This window comes from Clavelina lepadiformis, chromosome 4, assembly GCF_947623445.1.
Source record: "Clavelina lepadiformis chromosome 4, kaClaLepa1.1, whole genome shotgun sequence".
Taxonomy (NCBI): domain Eukaryota; kingdom Metazoa; phylum Chordata; class Ascidiacea; order Aplousobranchia; family Clavelinidae; genus Clavelina; species Clavelina lepadiformis.
Window position 1 is genome coordinate 24,005,002 of NC_135243.1, and position 23,637 is coordinate 24,028,638.

Genomic DNA, 23,637 nt, shown 5'->3' on the forward strand with positions numbered 1-23,637 from the left:
TTAAAAATTGTTTGACCTCTTGCCCTATTAGGCTATCATCCCTGGTTACTAAAACCCGTTTTACTTGTGCACCAAGCTGCAACTTTACAAAAATTTTGCCATAGCAAGTAATCCTGGAAAATTATAACAACCGGGTTCATTTTAGTTATAACTTACTCTTCACTGCTGAACGTGTTCTTTGACGCTTAAAATCATCTTTGCACGATTTTGCCACCTTTTCTTTTTCAGTGGTTTGTTTAAAATTTCAAACACAACTCCATAAATATAATGTTCATGCCAACATGAGTTGTAGATGAACATGACATACATAAAGCTATATCAAAAGTTTTGCAAACACCAAAAATAATTAGCTGACGTATGTCACATGTTACAATTGCAATAAATTCTTACTAGTGACGTCATCATTTGCCTGGTGATGTGATACATTTCCTTTAGATGATTCGTCAACTTTGGAAAAAAATCTGCAACAATATAATTTTGTTTTCACTTCACAATTTCAGACATTGAATATGTTTTTACAACAATCAAAGACTCACACATATATTTTATGATAATAATGACGTAATATTGACGTAATGTGGAAGTTATATTTAAATCAAGAAAAATTACTTTTTAAATTTATCCACACATTCTAGTAAAGACTTCGCTGATTCATCATCATTCTTTGACGATAAAAGTTCGGCGATTGCTCTGAGATCGATACATAATACAATGCGTTGATCAGTTGGTGGTGATATGTCCGTTGCCATGGTGGCGAGTTCATTGCAGATGGATTTGACGTCACCATCCAGATTGAGAACAATCATCAATCGTAAGCTCAATAACATGTTCCAGAAGCGGAGAAGTCCCGTCAGGTGCTTTTGTTTTTGAAGGATGTTGTAAACGTCACTTCCTTTATCCCTCGTCATGGTTGGATGGTGTTGGTACAATTCGCACAAATCTAAGAAACAAAAACAATTATAGTCACAATTATACAAAATTAACATTGATAAAAAGTAATTGATCCAAAAGCTTGAATAGCTGGGACAACTAATTGTGTCCACACGCATGTTGACGTCACAATAAATATATTCTGACGTAACATATGAAAGATTATCTCTTTGTTAACCGCAAATTAGTGGCGATTTTTATAGATGCTTCCCATCTCAGCCTGGTACGTCATAACATGCGTTGTGCGAGGGCATTCAGTTAAGTAACAAAGGTGACGTCATAAAACACAAAAATCTTTACTATAAAGAAGAATAGAGAAAAATAACTCGTGGGTCCAAATATCTTTAAACTCGCCATCTTTATCGCTTGCTTCAAAAATAGATTTTAAAATATCTTGGTCAGCATCGTCTGCACGAAAGATGTTTAATTCACTTTCGTTGTCAGCGCAATCATCAATGAAGTCATTGTCTTCGTAGATTAGGTGGTCTTCGGTGTCATCTAGAACATTTGTTACGCAACAATTTTTTAAATCACGATGCCATCATATCTTCAGGTATGCATTGCCATGCATCCTTAAACCACTGACAAATTTCTGTGATTGAAGGCCAACAAATTGGGCCATTCTTTGTAATACATTTTTTGGCCTTCCGCCATCCACCGATTCCACTGCTCACGCAATTTCGACTTAAAGATTTGCTTAAACTAACGTCCAGTGGTTGTAGCATACTTGTCATGTCCCCGGGAATAATTGCAAAGTCGGTTTTCATTTTCTTTAACTGATCTTTGACCTCGCTTTATCGGTGGCATCGGAAGCAAAACAAGCAACGATCGTTGCTTACGTAGCCCTCCTGGTCGTCTGCTCCAAACAGTTTCAATCCAATTACGTGTTAGACTGGGATCGAACCACATTTTTCGTTCACTCGTACCTCAATGCCAGTTGGTAGCTTTTTTTTGGTTTTCCACTTGAAAACAACACAAAGTGGCAGTTTTGCGCCATCACCAGTTACCGGAAGCATCACAGTAAAATGATTTTCATCATTGCCTGTCGTTCTTATGTGGACAGATTTTCCACCCTTGAAATCGAGTGTTGGTTGATGTGGAATATCGAAGGTCACCGGGGTCTGGTCAGCGTTTCCAATTTGAGAGAAATCGTATTTCTTCTCGGCACGTCGTTTATAATTATGAACCGTTGGAATTTTCCTAGCTTATGTTCGAAATCGGACGGTAGTTTCTGGGCTATGTAGGTGCGACGACGAATTGAGAATTCATGACGTTTTAGAAAACCCTGACTTCGTGTCTTCACGGGAAACGTGGGAAAGCTGCAGATGCTTTGCTTTCTTCAATTTCGGTAACGTTTCTTGTTCAGCTTCGCCTTTTCGCCACGTTCTTACGTTGCGGTCAGATATCAAAGTGACCACCAGAAGAGCGATTACCACATTGTTCAGCAAAACACAACCACTTTAACTTTTCTGCAGCAGTATAAGATACTCACGTTGTTGAAATGATGCGATATAAACTTGTAGGAACAGCAAATAAAATACCCAATAAATCATATATATACAGCATATATACAACAGCAAACAACCACTTTAAATTTTCTGCAGCTTTGTGCGAGGACATTCAGTTAAGTTGAGTACGATTAAACCAAGATGATGTCATAATATACAGAAATCTTTAAAACAGAGGTAAAATTGCCACTTTCAAGCGATTGTGACAGTCTAACAGGTCGCATGTTTGATTTGTTTATTATGACGTTACCAAGACAAGATAATCGTAACACTAAGACTTTATTTATATTTTATTATTATTTTATATATATTAACAAAACGTAAGAATTTATATTTTAATTGCGTCATAGTGATGTCATTTCCTTAAACGTTCAATGGGAAGAATGGGTTCAATTACGTAAATATCTATGACGTAATCAATGACAGCATCACCCAAGGTTAAACATAGACAACAATTATTTTTATTTCTTACTATTAAATGTGAGATGAATATTTTTCATCTTCCATTGCTCGCTCCTATCTTCCACTTCCTGATGTGCGTGAAATGCTTTGATGTAGAACGTCTCAGCTTCCTCAGGTTGGTTGTTGAGTGCGTAATAAAAACCTAAAGAATTATAAATCAATGATTAGGATAAATATTTATAAAATAAAAAACTTGATTAATTATCAATCATAATTAACATTGACGTCATAATCACCAATTCATAAACCAACAATGAATTAATTATTATTTTAAAACATAAATTGCTATATGGTGATGACGTTGTCAATTAACATACGAACCTATATTATTGCAGCATGCTGAGTACAACCACATCTTCCTACATCCATCGCCGAATGTCAATTCCAATGTGGCAATGGCCAGTTGGAGAACTTTGATTGCGCGCGAGTATTCAGCAAGATATCTATGGCACTCTGCGATGGTCATCCAACATTGAGCTTTCGATGTTGCCGCCAACTTTTCATCATCGACTTTCACTGATTGGATGCAATGAACGAAGTCAGTCATGCGTGAAATCAAATGACGATATGTGGTTCGTTGCAGATGTTTGTTGTATCGCAATACAAATTCGTAACATTCAAATGCGTATCTCTCCATCAGTTTCACTTTCTCAGTAGGATCATCAATCTGTTTGTGAAGATCACCTGCGCACAATACAAGTTTGAGTAATCTTACTTGAGTTTGTTGAGTGCTTAAGAATGTTTAACGTTTGAGTAAGATCACCTGCAAGCAACAGAAGTGTCAATATTTTCGATGAATATTTCTCACGACTCAGAGTCAGCATGAGATTGATGATGTCATTTCCGACATCGAATGCGTCTTTTCCGGTCAAAGAAGTGCTCTTCATCGTGGTAATTAAATTTTTACAAACCGTCAGTGCTTCGTCTAATTTTTGCTCTGAAATCAGATTATTTATGGATGAGATTTTTTCACTCATAATTTCCAACCCTGCATTGAAGAAATTCAAAAGTTAAATTTCAAATAATTCATTTTCAACTCTGCTTTAATATGGATGCATTGAACATAATTCTCTCTGCATTATACAGCGATGAGAAATATGTTTGTCACACCACTGTGGCAGAATTATTCTTGAATAGAGCGGTTAACATGATTGTTAGTGACGTAATATATAGGTGTTATTGATCCATCGTGTGTCACCGTTTATCGCTTGTCACGATAATGTCAAGATAATGTCTCTTTTTATTCATTATTTGCAATTACTTAGATATTTTTCTCCGACTTTTTCTATTTACCTGAAGATGTTTTGGCAACATCACTTGCAGTCTCACCAGCTCCATCTGCTGGTTCAGTTTTTGGTTTTATTTCTGTGGCAGTGTGAAGAGCTAGAAATGATTTTAAAATCAATCGATTATGAAAAGCATTCACAGTAAATTGTGCGGCTTATTTTAAGCTCACATCTACTTCAGCCTCTAAACTTGTTGCGTTATTATTTCTGGGGTGTAAGCAGCAATCATGGACTTTAAACTTTTATTTTTATGAAGTTGGTAACTTGAAAAATAACGATAAGCGATGATACACGCGTTTAAGCAATCAGCTGCTATCTTAAACATTTTGTAAAAGCAATTGAATGAAAAAACACAAATAAATATTTTAACGAAATACTGACTTGGCCTGAGTAGTTTTAGCATTGGGGATTCCCGGATTGTGAGAGTGGAAAGTGATGTCACTTGTTCTGTATCATAAGGATATTGGATTTGGAAAGCAGAGAGACCTTCATTCACTTTATCCTGGATGGACGCAGCAGAAGTTGATTGCTCTGTAGATGAAACAAGGAAAAGCACAGAATAAAAATCTTTATCATTACACTTATGTTGGACAAAGTGCAATGAATAAGCTTTAAAAGTTAAGAGGATTGGTTTGTTTCAAAACGCTAAACAACTGACCAACATATCATTAATGATGTTAAATTGGCAAAATCAACCTGATATTGGTGGATAATTGGTATTGGTTGTTCAGGGTATAGGTTGTTATAGCATATGTAGTGTAGTACGGTATATATATAGTATATGTGGTATAGGTTGTTAGGAATAAATCATATAATTGATAATAAATCATATACCAGTTTGCTCATTTGTAACTAAACCAATTTGATCAAGGGATGTTCCTTGTTTTATACCTGGGGATTCCAGGTTTGTAGTAGTAGTGGAACCTGCATTTACTTCATCCTGGATGGATGTGGAAGAGCACAGAAGTTTACAAAATGTAGGGCGGAAAAGTTAATAGGTTCAGATGTTTGGGAATTCCCCGTGTCAAGGATTGTTGTAAAAACACAAAATAAGATAAATAGGCTTACCATACGTCAAGTTTTAGCCGGGACAGTCCCGCTTTTAAAGGCTTTGTCCCGATCAGTCAACTAAAAGTCCCGCTTTGGCATTTACTCAGCCAGCATTGCCTTACACTACACGAATATTATCAGGTTGTGATTGGTCTGTTTAGCCAATTTGCTGAAAAGCAATACCCGATGCGTGTTCTTGTTTCGTTGTGTTAAATTTAAAAGTAATTGTTACGTCATTATAGCGGGTAATTGGTCCAGTAGTGAGTTGTTTGTTAGCGCATTCGCTTGTTCAGTAATAGTAGCCTAGGAGGAGGAGATGATCTTTTTGCAGTTAGGTTATTGAAAGAACTTATTTCGTACGGTACCGTTACTTGTTTGCATTTTCTTCTGCAAAAACCATTTGAATGTGAAAGTCCTTATCACCTGCAAAATTAAAACTGACTTTTCCTGCTTTGATTTTTATGAGAAGATAAAGTCGAATATAGACTTCTGGAAGAAAGTATTGTCTACAGAAAAGTATGATTGGACGATTATGTAAATTTACAAATGCTTGAACATTGTTTTGTTTCCTAGTAAAATCCATTATTTTAGTTTTTCTTGGTGTCTTACTACTTCGGTTGTCCCTGACGATAGGAATCTGAAATAGTCTCATACTTCTAGTAAAATATGAACCACATTTATCTGATAGGGCTCGTTGTTCTGAAGCGTCCCGGTTTTCAATCACAAAAATATTGTAAGCCTAAGATAACATATACTTCTAATCAACGTTATTTGCAACAACAGCCCTGCTACAAGTTTTTACTTTTTATAAAATTTCTAGACTTGTTGGTTATGCTAACCTACCACTTATAGCACAATTGTATTTCTATTCATGTCTTAGTGCTTTGCCATTTTTTTCTTCCTACGAATCGCTGGGAGCATGTTCTTTGTTCTACAATATGTCCTACTTTTGTTCTGTGAAGTTTACGGCAAAAAATGAAAAACATTCTTTTACGCATTATTCATTCATTATCTATTATTTAATTATTGTTCGTTTTTTATTTTATTCGCATCAAAAAAACGAAACAGATCTAACAAAATTAGCAGGAACGATTACTGAATATACTTCTATTTGACACATATTCAAGAACGTTAAAATTTTTAACCCTGCAGTAAAGTATCTCGTCTGTGATTTTCCGCACCCTCTTCTAGCTTTGCACTCGCTATTCTCTTTAAACTCTTTGCATGCGTTGTCCCAAGGTTATTTTTTATCATTATATTTGTCTGTACAGACGTAACTTCCGTAACACTAGGGATGGGAAAACACTTCCAACAAAAGCATATATAACCTTTTGACTCAAACTGTATTCATTTGAAACATACACACAGACATAACATTCAAAACAAGAGTAATGAAAAGTACATAATAAAACACACTGAGAAGTTCAAATAATCTCACTTGGAAAAAATATTCTGGCCAAAGGAACTGCAATCAATCCATTCATTTCTTAAAGAATTTAAGTCAAGTTTGTCTGCTCGTTTCTTAAACATATTTAATATACAAACGTGATTAAGCCCATTTCTGACACATGGTCGTACGCAAATAAGTTTTCAAACGACATAATGTACTGAAAGATCGTTCTGCTTCACAGGCGGTACATGGTAATGACTAATGACAGATAAATGCGGAGCAAGGTCAGAACATTTGGAAATAAATTTTTATAGCATACATCGGTCTTAAAAAACTCACAAAAGTCATTCACAGAAACTAGCTCAAATAACTTTTCCTCAGCAACTATTCTAAGCTGTTGCATTTCAAGATTAAGACGATTTGTGTCCAAATCGTTGCCATACAGCTCTGCAATGCAACTAGAAATAGGATTGCTTGGTTGAAGTAATGCATCTTCAACCGCTGAAGCTGACGTCAAATCTTCCTGAGGGTACCTCTTCTTCAATGCAGCGCAGCATTCCTGGAAAACTTTCACGTAGAGAGACGCATAGTATTCTTTCGCAGAAGCATTTCCTGTCTGCTGAAGCATAACGCTTCTAGATCCTGATCGACGAGGTAAACTTGGAAGTTTGAGGCCCAAGTCTCGTGATTCTGATTTACATTTTTCAAAAAACTGCTTCGCATGCTGTTCATCGCCAAAACCAAACAAGATCATAAGCAGATTTTTGCTAAGATTGCGAAAATGGCCTACGCTCATGCCACGACGTTGGACTTTAACATGAATTGGTACCACATGCATCAGAAGAAGTTGTAAAACTCGAAGCATGAAATAAGTTGAAAATTTCTCCATAGAATGAAGATGAGAATTTGCATTACTACGTGTGGAACTGTCAACTGAGAAGTCGTTTGACAAACTCGCCAACGAATCCAGAACGCTTTGATACTGAGAAAGGAATAAATCCAGAGCAGGAAGGCGTAAAACCCACCTTGTGGTACACAACGGCCGGAGAGATTTAAATGAGCTGCAGCCGCTATTGAGTTTAAACTGATTTTAGCTTAATTATCGTTTAGAAGAAGCCATGATAAAATTCACCACAGCACTTAAGATTCTAATGGCAGCAATACTCTCAATGGTTGTGTTGAAAGCATCTTGTATAACAAGATTTATTTGATGACCTGCACAGTAAATAAATGTCATCGCTGGATTAATCTGCTTAAACCGTGCTTGCACACCGGTGAGACGGCCACGCATGTTAGCTGCGCCATCATATGTTTGCCCTCGACAATTTTTCAAGTCTAGTTCAACTGAAGTAACGCAGCTCTTAATAACGTTAAATAAGGTGAGAAAATCCGTGCTATCAGTTGCATAAAGCCCTAAAATATGTTCTTGGACACATAAATTCTCGTCAACATACAGAACGCAGATGGAAACCTGTTCCTGATTTGAAACATCAGTAGTTTCATCTGCAATTATACTGAAAAACTTTGCTTTATTAATATCAGCTACGACACCTCGGATTACTGCCTCTGCTATCATTTGCAACATTTCATTTTGTGCATCATGGCTGATCCATTTCGGTTTTGCTAATCTTTCAAACCAGAGTGACACATCTTCATTACGTTTCCTCAGTAGTATAAGTGTTTGCACTAAGTTCGACTTGCTATCGTCATGTCCTCTCAAAGCTAGACCTGGCTGAGCGAGAAATCTTATACTCTCAATTATTGCCTCAAGTGCAACCCTATTTCGCTTGAGATTTTCTTGTGCTTTTGAATTAACTAAAGCGGCAACCTGACTTTTTCCGGCGTAGTTCAGCTTTGCGTCAAGACAGAGCTTTTGAAGGGAACTCTCGCTGTGTTTCTTGGCGGCCCCTTTGATGTGCTTCCAATCTTTGTATCCTGTCAGCCAAACTGGATACTTATGTTTGAAAGTCGAAATAACATCAGGGGTCACATGATTTGCTGAAGAAGCCCAATTGCACACTGCACAAATACCCAAATTCGTGCTGTTCAAGCAATCGCAAAGCATATTTCTCTGCAGTGCCCGAAGTTGTTAAAGTTTCCGCTGAAACACTAATATTCAAACTTTCGGAACAACCAGGAATAGACGGATCTGAAGTCAAAACGTCTTCTTTCTCATGCGGCAAACTAACTTCGTTGTCGTTCTTTTGTCGTTTCCCTGGTCTATTCTGAGCGAAAAACGACCTAATAGATGTTTACCTCCCTGACCTTTCTACATCATTACGTTTAACAAAGCTCATTTTACTCGCATTGATCATGTCTAAACGAATTTAATTGAAGACTTATAAATTTATTTGAAAGACGTTTGAAAATTTAGCCTAATCTTGGCATACTCCTACTTGTAAAATTCCGTATTAAATTAGTAGACGTAGGAAAATTTTGTGATCACAATTTTCCAAATTGTAAAATTCCGTTTTGGAAAATTGAACAGTGGAAAACTTTATTTCCCTATTTTTCGTTTAGAATTTTCCACTGGTCATCTTATTGTATGACGTGTTTAATTTAGAGTTCATTTAAAATTAAATTGCATTGTTGTAATAATGGTTATTGTATCGCGAGAAAGTCACGTGTTACGTCATAAAGTTTATTATGTAATGTGTAACAAGTAAATGGGTGAGTGCAGAAAGTCCATTAGTTTTGGATCGCATTGATAAAAATGTTAAGTCTGCAAAGCTTGTCGCATCTGCTATCACGACGAGCAAGCTATGAGGAAATCTTAGTCGATTCTTAGTCTTAGTCGAGTCGATTAGAAAAATCCGCCTTGTCCACCCAAGTTCGCCGCCCGTGTACATAGCTATCTACAACTTCATGCAGGATTAAAAATCAGGTATCCAAAGACACCGATGTTGTTTATAAGTCTTGTTGTTCTGCTTTTAGATACTCACCTTTTGCTATAGCCAAAACATTCGTACTTGATGGACTGCTCATGGTTTCGTTTTCCTGCAAACACAAACACAAGTGAAGATTATTGAACACTTTAAATCATAACTTTTAATGCACAGTTTCATGCATACTTTTGTGTTGTGCTTCAGTAGAAAAGGGATGTGGCAAATAAATACAAAGTAGACTTCACATAAAATGAAGAAGTCAAGACCAACAATATTCACCCATTATATGCGATCTCCGTTGCATACAAAACTAACCCAAGGCACACCATGCAAGCTTCCTAGGTCCCATGCATTATATCTCCCACTCCTCAGTTAATTAAAACTCATATTCCAGTGCAAAACAGCACACTGTGTTTTATTTTCTGTTCAAGTCAGCAAAATGTTACAAAATTTTACATTGATTTATCGACTGAAGATGTTGGATCTCTTTACATTTATGTATATCTGAGTTATCTTTGATTAACTTTGAAGTTGTTAATTTTTCTTCATATAATTTGTTTTTTTCTTTTTGCCAACTGATTAACACTAAACTGTAGTACACAATATAACATAAGTGAAAAATCGAATAAAGTGTGAAGAAATGCCGGATTTAATTTTATCTATGACACCACATAGGTTTATCACTGTATATATGAAACATGCTGAACGAGAGGAATCGCAACACTGCATTCACTAAGTTATGATTGTAGAACACCGCTTCACAATGGGGTCTTAAGAAGAAGTGCCTAAATTCTTTTCAACATTAAATCCTTTGAAGGTTGCGCAAACGAGGGGTTCTCAAGGCTACTATTTCTGAGAAGTTGGGTCTTCGGGGTTGCAAAGGTTAAGAACCACAGTTTTATCTTCTCAAATAGCAACCATATTTTCAAGTGCCAACAATCAAAATCTTTGTTAGGTGAACGGATCCACTATATAAGACATTTTTTACATTGTTATGTCTCAAAGGGAATGGGACAGCAAACTTTTTCCCATAAATTTACTTTACATTTAATGTACTAATTTACCCATTTAATTTACTTTATACAAATAAATAATTATATTCAATTTGCTTTTCAGAGTGATTACTTCACCGGCAACCATATACCTAAGTTGAAAAACCACCATGTGAAAGTTGGTAGATTTCTGTTAATGAAAAAGGTAATTCTGTGGCGTAACAGTTTGTTCTCAGATCTAACCTGCTACTATGCTGGAGGTTTAGAATTTGAATTCGGCTAATGTCAAGTTATTTTTCATATTTATGTTCAAGGTAATTTGATCATGAAAGGTCCCAATTTTTCTGGGCTACTTTGGTAGCCGGCGGCCGATAAAATAACTCTACTTCACCAGCTTCCAGCTTGCAGATTAAGTATTAGTTGCGTGAACGAGTATCAGTAGCCTGTAGCTTCTACTGGAAAGTTAGTTCGCCGGATAATTGCACCAATAAACAAGATGCCAAAATTTACGCCAAGTCAATTTAATATGCATACTTGTAACATAGAACGAAGGGCAAAATATCAAATTTCTTCCCACGCGACCTCGCCACTACAAACGCAGTACATAGCTTATAACCATAAGTTCAGAATATACCATGGGAATAGCTTTAAAACGGTCATTAATCAAGCAATAGTCTTGACTAGAAAGCCAAGTCCTAACTAGGCTTAGTATATGCTGTACAGAGTACACCATCCTGATTTATGACTTAGTACAACCAATCTCCAACACACAACGCCGTTTCCAGAATGTGCTTGCGAGATACAAGACCACACCAGGCCAGCAGGCTACAGCGATGCAACTAAATCTCAAATCTGGCGACCAACTCAGCCCAGCACTCGCAGATGACTGAAAACAACAAAGCGCCAGTTGCCAGTTATAAGGCGCCAATTAAGTTTACTGGCACAAGGCGCCTGTTCAAGGCAAAGGAAAACAAGTTAAGTCAGCCTGGTGGCAAGTGGTTCGAGCGCTGCAATTGCATTAATGCGGCTCGTGTTTGACATCCAGTCACAATGTTCTTGGGCAAGGAATTAACGAAAAAATAGCTCCTGTTCAGTGGGTAGTTCTAAATTCGGGCTATACGATTCAAATAATCCAAAAAACAAATAAAAAATGTGTAACAATCGGAACTTGCACAAGGGCTAGCTCGGTAACCTGGGCTCATCTTCCCCTTTCGGAGGGCATGTTCTCCGGCGTTTGACTGCAGGGATACTCGACTGGTTAGCTGCACTGCACTTGCATAAGGGAGATAAGAGAGAAAAGTTGCGTGAGCAGCTTATCCAGTCTCACCATCTGTACTTCTGTAGCGATTGGGTTCGCCTGCCACTCGATAATATCCAAAGAGATGTGGCCACCTGACACTTTAATGGATATTAACTATCTGCTTATAGCCTACTTTGCGTTTGTGTTACCTTTTCAAAGTGGTGTAGGCTAGCGGGTTTCAACAACACCACAATAAAAATATTTTTAACTATTATTCAGAAGGTAAAAGAGAAAGGAAAAGGAAAGAGTTCCTCTTTCGCGCCGAATATGTCCGAAAACTTACAATTTCCAAAGGCTTCCGGAATTTTGCTACGAGCTCCGCATTTGAATAATGGGTTGTCACGATTATTAATACGTAATCAAATTATTCAAAATTGCCAAAGGCATCGCTAGTACCAGGCATCAACTAATTCATTGGGTCCAGCGCTTGCTTAGGCCGGCCCTGGCAGGGATCATTAATAAACTTTATCAACTGACTGTCGTCGGTATTTCAGTTTGATGATCGGAGAGTTAAGCTGTTAGTTTAACAACACTTTCTCGAGTTCAGTGAAAGAACGACTTGACTTGAGACAAAACGCCATGCGAGAGATTTCATCGTCCGCCACATATTGTTGAGCTAACGTTAAATAGCTAAAAGCTAGTTGTAAGTCACTGTGCCAGACTCTATAGCTTTGGTTAACACAAAAATCCTCGCCAACTGATTTTACGTTTAAGTTAGATTTGTTAAATATTGCACAACATTCTCCTGCAAGCAGTTACTGCATTAACCCAACCTTAAAAGACACTGGATCCTAAAAGACACGACAAACTATTGCATATAAATTTAGATCGTTACGGTTGTATGCAATTTGTGGGTAAAAGCCAACCAATTTAATCACTATACCTTAACTCCAACAAACCAATTGGTAGAAGCTAAGTACTTTGGGAAAAACTTGAATCTGGTTTTAGATAATAATTCGCAGAAGCCTGCAACCAGTTGTAAACTGGTAACTACCTTTGGAAAAGTTGACGCCCAAAGTAAATGGAAAGCCTAAGCGTAAAAGAATAGAAACAGCGCTAACACCGTAAAGTGCTTTATATGTAACTGAGATTGCACTCATTGTCGTTATGAGAGGTTGGTTATAAAGCTAAGTTAAAAAGCTGGTTAAATATTAACGAAGTTTTTCGATTGATAAACAACGCGCTTACTGAATCTCTCTGTAGATTGTTTAAATACAAGGATAAGCTTTGCACTTATAATTTTGCTGAGAATTCAAACTGAAATCTAATTGAGACTTCTAAGAAATATAATTACAACTGCGAGGTGCCAACGCACGCAGGACCGTGAAGAGCGTAGTATGGGCCCGGGCCTGAAAGAAAATTTGAGCCCTTGCAAAAATTCCTCAATATATGAGGCTGTTCCTGCCGACTGGCGACGACATTTTCTGTACGTTCCTTCGACGCACTCTTTTTTACATTGACGACGGGTGACAGAGCTTTCTTGACCGTCGTCAAAACCTAGAGAACGAGAAACTCAAGTCCGATTGCAAGAAACTCGATTGCTTGTGACGTTGTTTCTCGTCAGCACTTTCGCAGAGACCGATCGGCCAAAACGTGAGGGAAGAAAATCGTATTGAGCCAGTAACGAACTTATGAAACAAATAAACGACTGAAGGAATTAACACTCGGTGAGCGGAATACAAAGCAAGTGATCAGAACCTGGCGGTGACATGTTGCCAACCGCCACAAACACAATTCATAACCGACCAGTTGCCTACCACCATTAATTTACACACATTTATGTGATCGGCAAATTTATAAAATGCTGATCAACTAAGGGTCGTCCTTTAGGCCAGCAAAGCCTGAATTCCACCCTAGCCTGGGTATTGATAATTCCACCCTAGCCCTGATATGTTAGAAAAACGCGCGCTCACGTTTAATGTAGCATAGAGATTTGCCATCATTTGCAGCTGTTCTGTTCAAGTGATCATTTCTTTGTAGCAGACTTTTAGGAAATCCTTGCGTGTTCCGTGCACTTTTCTAATATCTAGGTTAGGGTGGAATGCAGGCTTTGCTGGCCTAAAGGACGCCCCTTAGGTAATCAGCATTTTATAAATTTGCAGGTTACACTCTAAACAGATTTTAATCGCAACAGCGTTTTTCTTGTGCGAGTTGAAATCTAACAAAATATCGAAATGTTATCATAAGTTAAATATTCTTATTGAAACCTAAACTTCGTTGGCTATTTTTTAATAACTTACAGGCAGATGTTTCCAAAGTTTTGAAAAGTTTTTTATTTAATAACATGGTGTGAATAAAAGATTCGATGAAATAAAAGTGTTAATAGTTTTTGTTTCATTTCTGTTGTCTTCACATCAATCTAAAATGATTGCTTTTTTAAATAAGCCAAATTACCTCTTCTTTACCAAATAGGCTACACGTGTTTAATTTTGACTTTAATTTTTAATTGGCTTGGCTCAATAACTGAGTGGTTTGAGCGCTGGAGTCGAAAGAAATGTTAGCTTTTGTTCCTTGTTCGACACCCAGTGGCGCCATACCTCTCTAATACCCTGGGGCAAGGCATTGAGGGCACATGCTCCTTTTCAGTTGATCTGGTGGACAGTTCTAAATTCGGGCAATACTATAAAAGAAATTATAAAACCAAAATAAAAAATGTGTAACAATGGAAACTTGCAAAAAGACTGACTTGGTAACCGGGGCTCGAATTCTAATTATATTTTATTTAAATTTTTGGTGTGTCTGCCATTTCCGCTGCGTAAATTTGCAAAATTGCCGCTAATTAAGTCTAAAAACGGTTGAGACCTTGTACAAATAAATTGTCAAGATTGTGTAAAAATAGCCCTTGTATGTCCAAATATTTTTACGTCACAACGCTACTTTACTTGAGTTTTAGTTTAGTTGTTTTGCCATTAAATTCTGCGTAAATACCAACTTTTACATGTAGGAGGTCTCTACATATACCGACGTTGCAAAGTGACAATGAAGACCAGTCAGCAAAAAGTTAACAGTCCTATTTTTATTATGGCATCACCGACAAACTCCACGTTAGATATTTTACCACTACATTGAGCCACGTTCTTCGAGCAAGTAGGTTTGTGCGTCCATCTCCCACTAGGGACGACATTGACAATGCTGTCATATAAGTAACCAATCAGAGTTTAATGCGGTGTGATGCCGTTTTTCAGAGAAGCCACAAACATTTCTGAGCTAGTGGTGCGAAAACGTTGTTTAAAGGCTACAACTAATGCGCTTTTTCGACTTTTCATAAAGATTTCTCCTGAAAGTTAATAGCCCTGGATAATGACTTTTTGTAGCGTCAATTTTTTACGCACAACATCTCACACCTTTTATACTAGACCCGGAGTGCTGCGAGGCAGGTGCGCCACACTGTGGCTCAAATGTTTTGTGCGCCACTTTCGCATAACCTTGGCTCAGTGAGTACAAGCCATAGATATGGGCTATGGCACAAGCCCGTTTCGCAGTCTCTAAGCCTGTATTCAGATTGTTAGCGAAATACTGACATAAAAATAATCAAATGAAATCTTTATTACTTGAAGAATGTTTGCTCGTGTTAGTCTGTTCTGTAGCCTTTGGTCATGTGGTCTTTATGAACAGTTCTAAATTATATACCGCCGGTATAAAGGCCTAGTAGGGCTGCAGTTACATGGGTGGTACCGTATAGGCCTACCATAACATTGCAGCATATATTGGTATAGGCCTAGAGTGTTCTGTAATGTTTATACCAAAACATAGGTAGTGTTTCGTTTTAACCCATGCGCTGACTATACTGAAGGTAAAGTGACAGTTGATCGTGAAATGCGATATAGGCTAGCAGGCAGCAGCTTTATATATCAGGATGAAGTGAACTACCAAAGCGTTTTAAGAAAAGGCTAATTTTATGCTAAAATACCGTTCTAATTAAATCAAAGTTAGTTTTAACAGTTGTTGTAAATCTCAAATGTTTGTTCAGTTTGTAGGATAATAAAAAGTTCACGGTAATAGCGGGGAATTTTTTTTAAAAACAACTCCTAAATTTTCTGAGCTCTATAAAATATGAAAATTTATTCACTTTGCCCCATTTTAGTTTATATAGCAATGTTACTAATACATGGCAGCGTACAGATGATGCTGTATATTGTAGCTTATATTTGCTTTTTGATGTAAAATGCATTGTAAATATTATGTTCTGGAATTTGGAATTACCTAGGCTTTTGTGCAAGATTGTTAATTATGGATTCGCTTATTTCAAAAAATGACAAGAGCGTGTTGCAGATGATACTAAATCCTAATCTTCCATTCACCAAAGAAGAAGACAATATTGACTCAGTAGAAGGTATATATATATAGGATGTCTATTCCCTGGGGATAATGTTATCAACGAGATGTTCTGAATTTTTTGTTAGTATAAAGCTCACTTGTTAGGTCTAGACCCTAGTTCACCACTTCATGTAAAATAATAATATATATCTGTGTTTGCAATTTTTCTTGGTTTCCCTCGCTCCATCTATCAGCTTTCAGAACCTTATTGGCATGTTCACGAGCTTTCTAGTTCATTGAACAAGTGTGAACTAGACCATTTAATTAACTGCATGGATTCTTGTGATTGTAGAAACGGTGAAAACCTTTTAACTTATCACTTGAGGTCGGGATTAAGTTCCAAACCAAACAGTTGACTTTGTGTCCAACCGCCTGTGCATGTTTTTTCTGCTTCAATTTTATATCTCGGTTAAATTGCTCTTTTTATTCTATTAATATATTATTTACATTGATTGTAAATATTTCTTTTCAAATTTGGTGTTGTGTTTAACATGGAGCCCATACAAACAACACTGTGTCCTTTGCATATTGTCCAAGATATTGACATAGATTGCTCTGGGTTTATGATTTTCCGAGTCTTGATGAAATATTATAATAGTGTAGACATAGATATCAAGTATATATGCAAAACTTTTTCTTAAGAACTTAGGTGAGTAAATGAGTTTCAGATAAATGTGGTTTTGCCAAACCCCCACACTGATTGTATTAACTTCTATGAAGAATAGAATTAAACAGCATTAACTTGTATTCATACTTTAAAGCAAACTCGATTTTTTGTTGCATGGACAGACCCAGATGCCCAATTTGATGCCGTAAAAGTGGAAAAGGTCAAAGAGCTGGAAAGAGAAGGAGTGAAACTCGCTGAAAACAAGAAGATTGTTGAATCCTTATCTTGTTTCGATGAAGCGATTCAAATTTTACCGGAACGCGCATCCGCTTACAATAACCGTGCACAAACCAAACGCTTCAATAACGACATAGATGGTTGGTCATTCTAGAGCCTTGTATGTATTCTCTATATAGAACATAGTAGAAGAATAAATCTGATGCCAAGTGTTCACCAATTGTTCCGTGAGCTAGTGGACTAAAGAATTCTAATTGTTAATTAAAGGAGCACTCGAAGATTTGAATCGGGCGATATCACTCGGCGACAATCGTGGAAAAGTTGCCGGACTTGCATTTGCTCAACGCTCCATCATCATGAAGTTGAAAGGTGATGACGAGGAGTCAACAAAAGATCTCAAACGAGCTGCAGAGCTCGGGAATAAATTCGCTAAACAAGAGGTTAAGAAAATTAAACTAATTTGTGACCAATATTACTGCATGAGCCGTAATATTCTTTGTGGAATTAGCATACACAGAATTTTAATCAATTATTTCCATAATATCATTTAACATTATGCTGAAAGTTTTAAAAGTGTTTTGCTGTACGTTTAATAATGAATTTGTGGTAATTAGTATGATTAAGAAAACTCACATTATACAATATATGTTTGAGCACTGGTATTAATAATTTGCGAATGTTTATGTTATCATATAATAAGCAAAACAATGCTGGAAAATGTACATACGATACATTTTTACTGAAGTTAGGGAAAAAGTGTTTCTTTGAGTTTCATTCCTATTTGTTTTTCTTTGATTTGCTTAATTTGATGTCGCTGTTACACTGATGCAAAATAAGCTGATTTATACGAAAGTAACCGGTAGACACTGACACACTGTTTCTATTGTAGTTGGTCCAGAGGAATCCGTACGCCGCTCTCTGCAACCAGATGCTTTCACAGGTCATTGGTGAACTTCAAGGAAAATCTGATGAGAGCTAAATGCAGAGGCGGATGTTGCTTAAGTTAACAACTTGCCAGTGTTAAGGCAAGCGCAATGCTGTGCACTGCTCATAATTTTGGTAATTTTTATGTCAACCAATTATTTATTTGTTCTTAGTTCTGATTTTTGTGCATTATTTTTCTTGATATACACACAAGCTTGCCAATACACAAGCCATAGATAGATTGTTGTTATCTTAAATTTTAACAATAACAAATCACAAAATCTTTCTCGCTTTTCATAAGCTAGCTATCTATTCGCGATCAATTCATTTCAAATGCATATTTTACAGACTTACCGTCAGTGGCATGACCGATATCATGTAAATTTTAATGGGTGTGGTTCCTGTACACTTATGGTAATTTGTCATGACCTTTTTAAAATTTTAGTGAACTAGCTGGTTTTTTTATAATGTTTTTAGTTCAGTCGTTGATATAGTCACAAACTGTTTTGTGTCATGTATATTGTAGATGATAGCCAGAGATTGGTGGTTGGTAGTTTTATATGTTCCATGGACCACGGTACAATATCTTGGTATTATAATTATAGTACCACTGTACTGCTGTCAGTGGTTTTATCTTTATGACGTGGAACTACAAATGTTGAAACGTACAACATGTTGCCGCAAATGTGTAAAAGTGCATGTTTTTAACAAGATGCTTTATGGCACCATAGATATGTATTATTCATTTGACGTTCGTCTAAACTTTAGACGAACGCCAAATAAAGCTTTAGACCAGGGGTGTGCAACCTTTTGTACAAGAGGGCCAGATCCCAACAACTGGTTGAAACCGCGGGCCACACCTTTAATTAACATACACGTAGTTAAAAGCACAAAATCAATAACAGTTTCTTTCGTTATTGGTCTTGTGACTTTATTAACTAACTGCTCAGCAATTGACATCTTTGTGAATTGCGTTCTTGCTTTGCACAAGCTAGCCGTTAGGCCCTAATCGTCTGTCTGTGACGCAACAATGCCCTAACGGTTAGGGTATTGTTGCGTCACAGACATTCAGCCAAGGTTTGATTCAGCACTGCAAGGGGATTGGAATTGATTGCACATAGCAGACTAAACTAAATTAAAACTCGTTTCGCGGGCCGCACACCGTTCAAAATTGTCACTTCTCCGCGGGCCGCATATTTTTCCTTTGCGGGCCGCATTTGGCCCGCGGGCCGCGGGTTGCACACCCCTGCTTTAGACTATAAAGCCTTAATTTTATTCTTTTAAAAAAACTCCGTCAAATAAACTAAATGAATGTTATTGAATGTTAATTGATGTCAAAACAACCAGACAACTGTCAGAGTCAGTCGATCAAGCTACAGTAAGGTGGTTGAGCTTTTTCATATGTCAAATATACTGCACAGATATTAATGACTGCTTGTCAGCATCTGCGAAAACGACACAACAGCACGATTTATAAGCCTAAGCACCAACAGTCTCAAGCAGTAGCTTGAAACCTGCTGATTATCTACTTCAGCTTTACCACTATTTGCTTATACCCTCGTAATTTATTTATAATTTGCTGGTAGTTCATTAATTTTCTCAGAATATTGTGTACAGTATTAGAATTGTCTTGGGAATGCTTGTTGCGTTTTTACAAACTTCGTCTTTAAACATTGGTGGCGCTACCGAGCTGTAATTTTGATCACTTTTTTACTGATCATTGTCAATTAAGAGAAAAGAATCCTTCTTCAGAACGGGGGGAAAAAATCCAACAAGCTTCAGTTCAAGCTGTTTCCTGAAATCATTCTCGTCTTTACTTCTGGCTAGGACCCTAGGACATACAAGCAAAATCTAACATAGTTGCCCCTGGGGTTTTAGGCTATTTCTGCGCTCAAGCCGATTCAAACCAGTAAAATTTTCAACTTTCACGAACGTCACCATTTCGTGATCAAGATCGATTCATGATACAGCAACCAACTATCACAAAGTTTGACAATCACGAAACATCAAATTTAAGCGTTTCTCCAATAGACACATTATAAAGTCAGCACTCTCTAATCAATTTTTGCTCAAGTTTAACGCAATAATAAATTGAAGTTTGTGCACATTCTTTCTTTTAATTGCATCATCGGTTTGGTGACGGAGCGATTATACGACTTGTGTTTAATTGAAGATTTTTAATTCAATTAAAATTTGTTTAATTTGCTTAATTGAAATCTTATTAGGCCTATTAATTATATGGGAGCAATCGTAAGACCAACGATATAAAGATATCTTATATCTTAAAGACTTATATCGGTGGTAAGACTATGACGTGAGCTCAACCATCAATGCTTAAGACTTCAACCCGCAGCAATATAATGACGTAATTTAGTAACAGTTGGTTATTACAACACAGATGCACGATGCGCCTCATTTGTGCGTGTGTGCGGAAGAGGAAGCACGCGGCGACTGTTTTCAAGCCAAGTTACCTGCAGTCGAGCACATTTGAGCAACTCGAGCTCGAAGCGAACAACAGGTTTTGGCAGATTCTCTTCGCATAAATCCTTCGCTTAATACGATAAATATAAATTTCTAAATAAAGTTTATTTTTCGATTAAACTTTCTCGCGCGAAGTCTAATATGAGTTGAATATGATTCAACAGCGTTGTTGCTAATCTACGTTCAACACCGCATCGTTTTATAACTTTGCTCTTATTAATTTGTTGAAGTTTCATAACTTTACAGTGAATCAAAGAACATATTGTACTGCATGGTGCAGCAGCAAAATAAATTTCGTTTTGAATCAGAGAAACTCCCTGGTTGTGTGACCTTATACGTGGAGGTTGATTAAGGGAAGTGATATTTGATACCAGGTTATCTTGTTGGTGTCCTCCCTCAGTCTCCTGCAATAACTCTCAGGGTTTTTTCAACCCCTCCCTCTCCTGCGCTACATGATCCCGAAATATCCTTTAATCGATCTCGTTTGAACGGAGCCCAGAAAATCCTGAAAATTTTGAAATCTCATAACGACTTGATAGAAATATAAAAATACCCGAGCTACTGAGAAGCAAAGTACCAGGGTTATTATGGGATACATCATCGTCGTGTTATTCTCAAAAGTAACTTTGTTGTTCGCTTTTTACTTGTGTTGCATTTTATTTCATACGTGTTGTGTCGTATCTGCGATGAAAGTTTGACAACAAAGAAATAAATTATGAATCTGTATGACGTCACCACATATAACCAACGATTATATTTATAGATATCAATTTAAAATCTTAGTCTCTAATTGTGGAAGATACCGGCAGCAAGTAAAGCATTGACTTTCAACGCTTTTAACTCTACAATCGCTATTCATATACTTAACCTATAATTAACAATATGTATTAACAATAGCTGAAGCCGTTGAAAACGGCAACGAATTAGGTGACATCACAATGAAGCTTTCAGATTAACTTTTTCTAAGGAACCAGGTAAACCACAAGAAAGTTCAACAGTACGGTCACTGACCTTGTTGTGGCGACCAATCATTCTACCGCTGATGTCGTCACATGCGGTAGTGCTTCTACTCTGACAAAGCGAGCAAATTTCCTTTATACAGGTTCTAGACTCAACTTCTCTCAGTCGACTATTTCGTCAGTTTGAGACAGAGGACAGAAAGTCCTGCCTGGGAAGACCAGGTTTCTACCAAAGGAGTCGGAACCACCAGGAGCAACAAATAAATTTTAAATTTAACCGGTGGTCAACGAGTTATCAACAAACTAAATAAACGCCTCAAGCTTTGTAAAGGGAATACATGATTGTTGTGACCATGAAATACTGAAATGATGACCTATAAGTTTCTGTAATGAAACTTCTAACTATATACTAGGAATAGTCAAGACTCAAGATACTCTCAATCTTTAATCGACCATTATTACGTCACAATAAGAACTAATAAATTCACATACCCCATATTAAATATTATTTCTTAATTGTTGACATAAAATATGTTAGCAAGGGACTGATGGTGTTACGTCATTATACAAACATCATTATTTACATAATAGATACATCACAATACAACAGCAGTGCGAATGTGACATAGTTTTAGAAACTTTGGAACGAATAAAAATTTCTTGTGGTTTCTTTCCTTGCTACCTGGTAGGAAGCAGCCAGCACTTGAGTAACTTAAAATAACGTCATCGAAAATCAAACAGCTCAAATATACACGTAATAATGACGTAATAACGCTCATAATGAAACTCATGATGACGCTGATAATGTTTGTACAACAATCAAAAACTCACACACATATTTCATGATACTAATGACGTAATATTGATGTAATGTGGAAGTTACATTCAAATCAGGAAAATTTACTTTTCAAATTTATCCACACATTCTAGTAAAGACTTCGCTGATTCGTTATCATTCTTTGAAGATAAATGTTCGGCGGTTGCTCTGAGACTAAAACATAATCCATTGCGTTGATCAGCTGGTGGTGATATGTCCGTTGCCATGGTAACCAGTTCATTGCAGATGGATTTGAAGTCACCATCCAGATCGAGAAGAATCGTCAATCGTAAGCTTAATAACATGTTCCAGAAACGGGAAAGTCCCGCAAGGTGCTTTTGTTTTTGAAGGAAGTTGTAAACGTCACTTCCTTTCCCCCTCGTCATGGTTGGATGGTTTTGGTACAACAAGCACAAATCTAACAAACAAAAACAATTATAGTCACAATTATACAAAACTAACATTGATAAAGAGTAGTTGATCCAAAAAGCTTGTATAGCTGGGACGAATGTGTCCAAACGCATGTTGACGTCACAATAAATATATTCTGACGTAACAACTGAAATAATTAAACAGATAATTCAGTCGAATTAAAAATACAAAGAAATTAACAATTAACCACATATAGACATGGTGCCTGTCATTTTCCATAATAAATAACTGATCACGTGCAATAAGAACAAAGTTTACTCGCGAGATAAAGATCGCTACAGTCAGAAATCATTCAGGTTATTGACACAAGTAAAGATTATCTCTTTGTTAACTGCAAATTAGTGGCTATTTCTCCAGATGCTTCCCATCTCAGCCTGGTACGTCATAACATGTGTTGTGCGAGGACATTGAATTAAATAACAAACGTGACGTCATAATATACAGAAATATTTACTATAGAGATAAAATTGCCACTTTCAAGCGATTGCAACAGTCTAACACAGCGGTTGCTAAAGTATGGGTCGCTAACACAAATAAACAACATGTTGGTTCCCAAACAAGGGTCGCGAAGAGTCAAATAATGGGTCGCACCAAGGCGATGCAAACCTATGTTTGTAATAAAACACATTGTTCCATAGTGAGTGGATCAGATTACCCTTGCTTGTCTGTCTGTAGCGTAGGCCAATAGCTATTTGAGAAAAGATTAGATTGCTGACATTGCAAACGAACTTAGCAACTGTTATGTGCAATCGTTTACCTTAACAATTTACCTTGGTGCAATCGTTATTTTTTCGTGTTAAAATGCGTTGTTTGAAGCTTAGGCCGCGAGATGTTCATCAAACTCGGATTTGGATCGCGCTCGAAAAGTTTGGAAAGCGCTGGTTTAACAGGTCACATGTTTGATTTGCTTATTATGACGTCATTAAGACGAGACAATCGTAACGCTAAGATTTTATTTATTACGTAATATGTAGAAGATAAAGAAACGGATATGACGCGCTGTGCAGATGCCTTGCAACGTAAATTAACAAAACGTAAGAATTCATATTGTAATTGCGTC

The 23,637-nt window shown here is 36.9% G+C and overlaps 3 protein-coding genes and 1 pseudogene across 14 annotated transcripts in view; 1 reads left to right on the forward strand and 3 right to left on the reverse strand.

Annotated features, from left to right (window-relative positions):
- The window catches only part of LOC143452423 (uncharacterized), a 91,604-nt gene that overhangs the window by 1,679 nt on the left and 66,288 nt on the right, over positions 1 to 23,637 (reverse strand). Inside the window, exons 14-17 of the mRNA XM_076953386.1 lie at positions 3,222 to 3,584; positions 2,911 to 3,042; positions 610 to 940; positions 391 to 461 (exon numbers count right to left, since the gene is read on the reverse strand). Coding sequence (XP_076809501.1) covers positions 391 to 461; positions 610 to 940; positions 2,911 to 3,042; positions 3,222 to 3,584 — 897 coding nt within the window. The remainder of the gene's footprint in view (positions 1 to 390; positions 462 to 609; positions 941 to 2,910; positions 3,043 to 3,221; positions 3,585 to 23,637) is intronic.
- Positions 6,786 to 8,691, reverse strand: LOC143451684 (zinc finger MYM-type protein 1-like; annotated as a pseudogene).
- Positions 15,955 to 19,172, forward strand: LOC143451929 (tetratricopeptide repeat protein 36-like). Its single transcript, XM_076952715.1, has 4 exons — positions 15,955 to 16,136; positions 16,910 to 17,104; positions 17,232 to 17,404; positions 17,854 to 19,172. Exons 1-4 carry the CDS (start codon positions 16,034 to 16,036, stop codon positions 17,941 to 17,943), a joined length of 561 nt encoding a protein of 186 aa, XP_076808830.1. The 5' UTR covers positions 15,955 to 16,033; the 3' UTR covers positions 17,944 to 19,172.
- LOC143452429 (uncharacterized) overlaps positions 21,761 to 23,637 on the reverse strand; it is a 37,169-nt gene continuing 35,292 nt past the window's right edge. For all 12 annotated transcript variants that reach the window (XM_076953403.1, XM_076953405.1, XM_076953400.1 and 9 more), the window contains one exon: positions 21,761 to 22,563. In XM_076953403.1, coding sequence (XP_076809518.1) covers positions 22,229 to 22,563 — 335 coding nt within the window. In that variant the 3' untranslated portion in view covers positions 21,761 to 22,228. The remainder of the gene's footprint in view (positions 22,564 to 23,637) is intronic.